At 35.9% G+C, this 9,635-nt stretch overlaps 1 protein-coding gene across 3 annotated transcripts in view; it reads left to right on the forward strand.

The window, feature by feature from the left end:
- The window catches only part of daam2 (dishevelled associated activator of morphogenesis 2), an 86,457-nt gene extending 82,401 nt beyond the window's left edge, over positions 1 to 4,056 (forward strand). For 2 of the 3 annotated variants that reach the window (XM_033987731.2, XM_055231239.1), the window contains 2 exons: positions 104 to 274; positions 1,218 to 4,056. In XM_033987731.2, the coding sequence (XP_033843622.1) occupies positions 104 to 274; positions 1,218 to 1,433 (387 nt within the window). In that variant the 3' untranslated portion in view covers positions 1,434 to 4,056. The remainder of the gene's footprint in view (positions 1 to 103; positions 275 to 1,217) is intronic. The other variant, XM_033987732.2, reaches the window with a different exon arrangement.
- Positions 4,057 to 9,635: the final 5,579 nt, after the last annotated feature.

Below are 9,635 nucleotides of genomic sequence, written 5' to 3' on the forward strand. Positions count from 1 at the left end.
TTCCATTGCAATGTAATTATAAACAATAATGCTTTTGAACTAACTATTCAAGAAGAGATTCAAGTTTGATTTTTGAATATGTGCATTGATGTTTTCTTTGCAGTTTGCCAAAGCTTTGAAGCACTTTGGGGAGGATGAAGGAAGGATGCAGCCAGATGAGTTCTTTGGGATCTTTGACACGTTCCTGCAGTCTTTTGGTGAAGCAAGACAAGACCTGGAGAACATGCAGCGACGCAAAGAGGAAGAGGAGAGAAGGGCTCGAATGGAGGCCATGGTAATGCACAACTACCACTATATTAGAAAATTTAATTGGAAAACGGGATAAATCCCAAAAGACTAGATAAGACACAAGACTGGGTCAACAAGAACACAATTTGGGAAGCTATTGATATTTTATAATAAATCAGTCATATTTTGTTCAGATATTTCTTTTATAAAACATTTTAACGTTTTTTTAAATATAATATTGTATTTTTTTTGTAATTATTTTCTGTAAAAGTATTTGTTTGATGATTTGCAATCATGATGATTTTATTCTTCAACAATTAGATCTAATGTACCTCTTAATTTGCAACCAATTAGCAAGCAATAAAAGAACACCAATTATGAGGCTGTACTTCAAGACAAACATATTGTAGCTTTTAAATGTTGCAAGCTCTGGTAGCTCAAGATTTTGTCCCTTCTCTAATAGTTGAAGAAAATCTGTCAACTGAACAAAAAATTGAGAGGGGAGTTGAGAGGCAATTTTTGTGAGGAAAGACAATCCATCTTTGAACAGGAATCCTCCTATTAATAACTCCATCCTCAGACCTAATTCTAAGCAAGGAAAACAATGGGGCTAGCCAGTATGTTAATAGGTGTGAGAGCACCCATTAGGGGCCTGTAGTTATGCTAAATATGACCCAGCTGTAAACTGTAAACAACAGGAGTGTTAGTTTCAGTGTAGTTGGCGCCTCCATTTATCTGGAGATAGATATAAGACAGTGTCCACCAGCTATCTGACAAGAAATGAAGAAGTGGCTTGAATGAGAAGCGAAACTTTTTGCCTTTATGCAAAAAACTTTTTGTGCAGCTGACAGAATTGAATTTTTCCCTTACTCTGGATCATACCTGGACAACTGAGGGATTACACAGACGTCCCATCTCTAATCCATAACAGTATCTTTTCATGAATACAATTGTACATAATTTGTCTAAAGTATTGCTCTTGTGTCCAGCTGAAGGAACAGAGAGAGCGTGAGCGTCGGACCAAGAAGCCTGGTACGACAGAAGAAGTGGGCGGAGAGTTTGACGATCTGGTATCAGCTTTACGATCAGGTGAAGTCTTTGACAAGGACCTGAACAAGTTTAAGCGCAACCGTAAGCGCTCCGTCAATCAGCTGGTAGAGGGAAGTGGTGGTCGCGAGCGTGCTGTCACCAAGGTCAACTACTAATGATAACGAAGGAGGAAAACATAATGTACAAATCCAAAACACCTCCTACACTTTTGTCTGTTACTGACTGGTTACAAAGAGCCACAAGAAGGATGCGGACTCCGTTCTATGTCTCGTTTTCACCTGTTGAAGTTGAAGATGCTTTGGAGCTAACCTGATGACAGCTAACAGACTGACTGACCACTGTGACACTATTAACTGTTAGCACTGTGCTAAAGTGTTGTTTTCACTTCCTGTTTGAACGCTCCCTTTTCCCACAATCCCAGGAGCTCATAAAAATGGGATTAACCAGTCACACTGTACATAGTGGAAGGCCAAGTGACTGAGTGAAAGACATGTATGCATAAAGTGTCAGCAAAGTTATTACACAAATGGTCACAAGGAGCGATACTATTGATCCTCTCATCAAAGCATTTCCACACTTATCCAAATCATGCCAATGTCTTCACAGCCTGACACATACGAAATGTGCCATAAAAGATTCAAGCATTACCTATCTTGTTTTTTGTTTTGTAAATTGCTCTTGAGATGTACAGGAGAAGTGTGAACCTGTATTACTGCAATTAGGTGTGTATCAGTACATATATATTTATATTTAGATGCAGACAAGCTAATTGCCAAGAGGTTTTTCTATGTTTCCATGGCATTTTGCTTTATTGTACGCTGGTGTTGCAAGTTCACAATATTATGAGCTTTGTGTGTGTATAAGGAATCTGTGGAAGCCCTATGTACACCTCAGCACCACTCGTAGCTTTTACCCAAATCAGGAAGTATCCTCTCTGGTCATTAATTAGCTCTACTTAAGTCATGAAGGATTACCATATATGAATTTATATATTTTGTAGGTCAAAAGTTTTGATTTTTTTAAAGATTGGGGTTCTTACTTGTTATGGATCTGACCTATTGGTGCTAAAACATGACAGTTTTGTTACACACAGCAGGAATGCATTGCTCATTTAGTGCTAAAGTGGCTTTCAATATTTCAGTTCATATTTATTTATGACAGCATTATCATAGCACTTAAGACTTGATGCAAAGTTGCTTGTGTGCAAGACGTTAACTGGCAACAACTTCTGTCAAATGTAGTGACACAAACTCAGAAAGGTTCTCATATTAAAATATTTAAAATGTGTCAAGCTAGAATTATATATAAAGCTTTGAAGAATGACATAGATGGGTTTGGAACAAAACCTAGCCAATATTACTGCCACTCATTCCATTCTGATAACTGCTCACAAAAATACAGACACGGTTATTGTTTTCCATGTCAAATTTTACAACTTCATTAAAAATATTGTCACTGCACTTAACTTTACAAGCACTTGGTTTTAAAGGCAATCATCCCATATCACTCACAGCTCTTTCACCGTTTTTTCAAGTTCAAGTGCCTCTGCTCCTGCCCCCCAGCTGGAAAAAAAAATCCAACAGTTGGTTGTAATGACTTGGGCGCCATCTTGTGGTGAAACTAGCCATTTGCATCAGTTGTCATGTGTTTTTCAAATCGCGTCTCCCTAGTCATTAGGAGTTCATTTAATTTTTTTATTTTTTATTTTGCAGGCACAATATAAATTAATCCCTTAACGTGTTTCTGTTGCCATAATAAATTATAGAAACTAATAGGAACTTTCAAATAAATATTTTCTTACAAATCAAAAACATTCAAATTTAAAACAATAGCTACAAATCTTTCTCATTGATGAATTTAAGATTGACCTGGTTTTCATGTCTGTAAGGCTGTTTTATTTCTTATCCTCTGTAACTTCCCATCACTTTCTGCAAACTAGATGTTGACAGACTCGAAACTCCTAACCCATTTGAATTGTAATATGTTGTATTTTATTATAGCTGGCTCTATTTCCTAAAGAGTTATGCGTTGTCAGTATTATTTCACATTGGTGTTTATTACGGCCATTGACTGGCATATTGTGGAGTGTCTAATGATGGAAAAACACAGAGGAATGAAATTAGTAGCTGTTTGATGCACTTTTTGTACTATGGGAAATTTCCGATTTTGCAGCGAGGTTGCTCTTAGTATTGAAGATTACGAGGGGGGTGAGGCGATAAGTGCTGACAGGACAAAGATGGGCTGTTAAATAAAGGGAGGGAGATGTTTCTATCACTTGGCATCGACTTGCATGTGCGAACCAGGTGCACACTGTGTATTTCTGGCTTTTATAAGAAGTATGCTTGCAACACGGCCAACCGCTGATGTGAGGAAAAATGTAAAAGTTGCACCTAATTTTTGAGGTTGTAAAATTGTAAGGAGTCAGTATTTTTACGGTTGGATAAAATATCCTCTACCGAAAGATGTACAGTTGGAAAAAAAAAATCATTTTGTACACCATTCGTGATGTTTGACAAAAGATTAAAAAACACATCTGAATGTTCCATTTACCTGTAAATTATACCTCTATTTATTTGCCTTATTTAGTTTGCTATATTTTGTATGTACACACATCATTACAATAAAATGTTATATTAAAGGAATATGAATAATGAAACTGTGGTCCTTGTATCATGATGATAAACTTGTATGAGAAGAGAAACTTTTGCATTATATTTGATTTGTATTTTCTCACCCTGTTTTTTGTAGGGTTACAATAAAACCTGTCCCTGGAACCTGAAAAAGGCTCTTTTTAATAAACAAGCAGTTAGGTGTGTGGATTTCTAGCATATTCAATAGAAAAGCAATGGTAATTCAAACAATATACTAAATTAAAACTTTATATCATCATTTGCTTCTTTTTAGATTTATTATTCACATAATTTGATGTCGCATACAAGAATTTAATGACTAAAGTCTAATAATCAATTAATAAATGATAAAACCCCAAGTACTTGTCAACATTATATTTTTATATATATATATATATATATATATATATATATATATATATATTATATATAAAAACAAGTTATTAAAATTGTTTATTAAAGTTATTCATTTCTTTTTTGTAAGGGACACTGTTTCCACACTGTCCACAAGTGTATCTAATTTTTCTCCAATCCATTAAAATTTGAAAACACATGTCCAGTTACATAAGCTTCTTAATAAATTACTATAATCAAAATATTGTAAATGTAAACATATAGTCAATGGGTGAATTAGTTTAGCTAAACTGAATTTATTCACTTTTTTTGGGCCCGAACAGGAAGACCTCTAGTTCGTCCTCCTCAGATTCTACATTCTCTTCCTCTTTGACGTGACTCTCAACAGGAATACACCGAGGCATAAGCTTCCTTCCCAGCTACAGAAAACAGGAATAATATATAAACGTACGTCTACACAAATATGGTGTGTGTCAGTCTGTGAGGGAAGAAGGTGCCGGCAGAAAAAAAAAATACTTTTTTGGGGTTGGCCTTGAGAGATCTTTGTATGCACTTCTGGAGCCTTTCCTCCTTTTTCTGTCTTTGTAGTCGGAACTGCTCCTGTTGTTGTCTGTGAAAAATGTATATGGGCTAAGTTTGAGAAGAAAGGTGGCATCACAACATGTTTACCTCTAAAAAGGTGTATGCTGCAATTGGAAAAGGTACATGCATCATGAAATGTGTTCTAAAATAGGATGTGCTCACATTTGTCCTGGTTTGGTACAGATGTGGACATGGCTTGGTCCTGTTCTGGTCCCCTTGTAGTCCGGGTTTAGTTCTGGTCTAGTTTAGGCTCAGTCCCAGCTTTAGTCCAAGTTAAGACCCATTTTGATGTGTGTGCATGTGTACCCACAGCTATCTTTCTAAATCTCAGAAATGTACAGATGGGACTGACCTGCTTCTCTTTTCACTTTCCTTTATTTTCATGACTTCTTCCACAAAGTCCTTGGGGATGCTCTCCAGCTGGTCCAGGAGGATGCCCATTCGGCTTTCCATGTTGGCCACCATCTCCAGGGTGCTGAGGTGGTGCTGCGGCCACCCGTCCATGCACTGAGAGTACGTCTTAGACACCTGTTCCCTCAAAACATTCAACATAATGTCCTGTACACATAATCAGATAATATTAATAAGGAGTAATAAATGTACACGGAGTAACTTTTCTAAGTATTTTATTTTTACCTCATCGGCTGTTTTTAGCGAGTCGTACAGAATGACTCTCTGTTTTAGTTTTTTTTTACTTGTCTTTATTATATCACCTCTCTCCCTCAAGTCAAGGATCTGCATATTCACTTTTTCTTCCAACTCATCCCTTCATTTAAACAGAAAGTTCAAATTTGAGGACAGTTTATTTACTTCTGGTAGCATCCTAGCCACTATAGTTAATGAAGAGGTGTTCCACTTAAATAAAATAATGGTATATAAAATAATTTTAACCTGTGTTTTTTTTGTTTCTAGTCAATTGGTGTTCAGGCAAAATCTATGGCTGCATTCACACTTGTGCAATCACCAAATCCAAATTGGGACTAAACTGGGACTAAACCTGGAACTAAACCTGGACTAGACCAGGACCTAACTGAAACAAGTGTGTACGAAATACACCTCATTAAAATATGCATGAAACTGAACTAGACTAAGTTATAAGAAAGAGTAAAAGTATTACAAGAGCATTATCACATCCTGGTTAAAAACAGGATTCTTCCAAAAGTCAATATATGCCAAATAAATAAAGTACTAACGTACGTCCTGGCTAAAGTGTTTACAAAGGACTGGCTTAGCTCCTTCAGTGTGTCATCCACTTTGGGAGCGTTCTGCATCAGAGAAACATTTTGCTCTGACAGCTCTGTCATCATGTCCAATAGGTCCTCTGGTGTGGATATGAAGAGTGCGGGGGAATTCTGGGATAAAAAAACATATTAGGATTAAAAATGGAATGCTTTTAGTAGTGGTGTTTGATAAACTGAACTCACATCATCTTCGACCCCACTTGTCTCTCTGTAAATAAGATTATACATACAAGGCTGTATTTAAAACGTTACTTACAACTTCTATAACGGAAATTACCCGGAATACTTAACATATTTAAATGTTTATAGTAAAAAGTAATACATTAGTAATAAGGCTGAATACCATTACAAGGTACTAGCACAGTACCCGGAAAAAGTAGTAATTACCCGGTAGTAATTTTAGTAAAAATGTTGGTACAGTAGTTTTTAAGGTTTACTGAGAAATGGGTCCTTGGATGGCTCTAGAAATGAATGAAAGATTTAAAAAAAAAAAAAAAAAAAAAAAAAACTACACTTTTTTTCTAACAAATAATTATTTTTTTTTTTGAATGTGTGACCAAAGATGTATAATAGATAAATGATGATCAATACAGGAGTGGGTACCATAAAAAAGTACTGAGTACAAGTACTGAAAACCAGCTACTGTTCAGAAATCAGTATATGAAAAGGTACCCAGTCCTAATTAGTTATGATACAGCATCAGTGTGTGGTCATGTGCATACTTTGCCTTTGCTGTCTGTGCCTCCTGGCAATCGACCGGAGACATTTTAAACAGAATGTCTTTGCAGTGAGTATACTGACTCAGAATGCCATCTATCCGCTCTATATCTCTGTGAAAAATGACAAAGACCTTTAGCTGCATCACTGTGGAAATCATAGTTGACCTCACAAAATACACATGCTTTTGCCTTGTTTACATAATATTTAATTACTGAGCAGTTGTGGAAAGTGGTGGTTTTTCCAATTAATCACATTCCACTTTTAGAAAACATCTTTTAAAAGGGCCTATATTACGCTACTTTTTAATCTGTTATGTTGTTTTCTCATCAAAAACATATCCAGAGCTGTATTTTGTTTCATTCACACATGTTTAACATACAAACCCTGCATATTTAAGATGTATTCTTCTCTCAAAAGGAAAATCCATTTCACCTTGTGAAGTCATGTGTAATACAGGAAGTGCCCCTTCACTATAATCATTTGGATGATTTCAGCCCTGAAATTGGAAATGTAAAAAAATTTTGGAGATGTAAATAGACTAATAATAAAGGATTAATATGTGTGAATGAAGCAAAACAAAACTATGGGTGTCTGTGTCCCGGTATGATCCATAGTAAAAGAAAAATTCAAATCTGTCAACTGGACAAAAAGTTCTGGAGAAGACATTTTGCTGCTCATCCAAGCCACTTCTTCAGTTCTGGTCAGATTATTGGTGGACCTTCTATCTTTCTGAAGGGAAGAGCTAGATACACTGAAACTAACACCCCTACAGTTTCTGTTTGTTAGCTCAGTCTAAACAGCTAATGAGTAATACTTAGCATAATCAATTTCAATCAAATCAATAATTTCACTCCTACAGCTTTTTGTCCAGTTGGCAGATTTGAAATTTTCTGAGGTAACAACATTCTAACATGGCTTAAAGCTCACAAGAGTCAATTTTCCATCTAAAGAGGGCTGTGAATGCTTGTATTGATCACAAGCTCCTGAAATGTGTTGTTCATTCATTCATTCATGTTGTAGCCTGTTTCATTACTTTTCCAACTACCTAATCTTAAACTTAGCTGTTTTTTTCTAATGTGGGCTTTGTGTCACCATGGTAACTATGTAATTGTCCCCTCCACACCTCTCAATGCTCTTTTTTTCTTCAATCAAATTGTCATTCAGCTCATCAAAAACTAGCTCTGTATCCCTTGCATGTTGAATCCTGTCAACAAAATGCGATATATATTATGGGGAGACCATGAGAACATGATGATATATTTTATTTTGGTCTGTTAAAAACTATTATACCTACCCAATTAAAGCATTTTCAGTCCTTTTCTTGTTTTCATTGAGGTAACTGTCATGATATCTCTGACTGACCTCAAGAGATTTGTGTAGAAAAAACAGTTGGGAATTCTCTACTTTAATTAAAAGGTTTTTTGCTTCTATTTGTGCTTTGCATGCCGCAATCTATAAGACAAAACGTGTACTGTTAATGTGTTATTAAAATGCTATTTCCAACACTTACACTTACTGTCTCCATCTTATGAGCACCATCCTTAGGTCTCCTTTCTCCTTTCAAAAGAGCCTTTAAAAAAACTAAAAAAAACAACTTTAACTTTAAAACATTATGAAACATCAGTTTAGGTACTGTAGTCACATACACCTACATTTTTTCATTAATAACGGCTGTTCTTTTATTGCTTTTTGTTTAATGTCTTGTAGCCCAATTTCTGTATTTTCCTCTTCAACTTTACCAGCAGAGTTCCCGATGAAAATATCTTCCAACTCCTAAAAAATACAACTTAAATATGTTGGCCCCAGCACATAGAGACGTGTGTGACACTTGACTCTTACACTCTCCCGTTGGTTCTCTATGTTCTCCTCCGTGTCCTCCTCGGGCTCCATATCTGTATAGGCCTGTGTCAATTACAATGCAGCCTACAAGGAGTTTAACAGAGTTTTTTACACACTCTTTGATAGAGTACACCGTCTTTGATTGTACAGTAGCTTCACTTAATCATGGATTTCACCCAAGACTTCTGTTAAATGTAGCTAAGTTAACGTTCATCACTCACGCTCATTCAGATTAAGACAAATTCACCTTAGGGCCCCCTGAAAGCTAGAGCCGGCCTTGGCTAGCATTAACATTTAACATTACATTTAGCAACTAATTTCTGATAGAATATTGTTCACTTTAACTCACCTGAGTCTATTTCTGCCGTTTAGTTAGTCAGTGTTTTGGTATCTTTGAGCAAAATGATGCACGCACGTGTCGGTTTAACACTGACACCATAGAGACGCTAGCATGACCACGCACGTGCAGCCCTGACAGTCACCATAGAGACGCTAGATAATAATTCATCCTTTACAAGAAACCACAAAATTCAGTTCACATTTCTTATGTTAATGTGAAAAAGAAAAATAGTGCAAGTTGCCCAAGACAGAACAACTCGAAAACTTTGTGATTGCTCCAGTAGTCAGTCAGTGCGCTACTACCAAAGTTCAAGGAAGTGAACTTGCAAGTCTAGCTCAATTCGAAGTAGCATAGGCCTATACAATGTAGGTTATCATTATTTTATTTCAATCAAGTGAATATTTTTACTAAGCTATATTATCCAAATAGTCATCAAACAGATATAACCAACAATAAACAACATGCATGTAAGTTATTGTCGCGAAAAGGAATGGGAAGAAAACCATCAGAAATTGAATTAATAATGTTTTTTATTTTAATTTTATTTATTTCATGTACAGAGCATATAAATGAAAATTTCTGTAAATATGCCAGAATTAGCCACAAGGGATACTTTTCATCTATAGCCCCATGACAGATGTTAATACACAC

This window comes from Periophthalmus magnuspinnatus, chromosome 22, assembly GCF_009829125.3.
Source record: "Periophthalmus magnuspinnatus isolate fPerMag1 chromosome 22, fPerMag1.2.pri, whole genome shotgun sequence".
Taxonomy (NCBI): domain Eukaryota; kingdom Metazoa; phylum Chordata; class Actinopteri; order Gobiiformes; family Gobiidae; genus Periophthalmus; species Periophthalmus magnuspinnatus.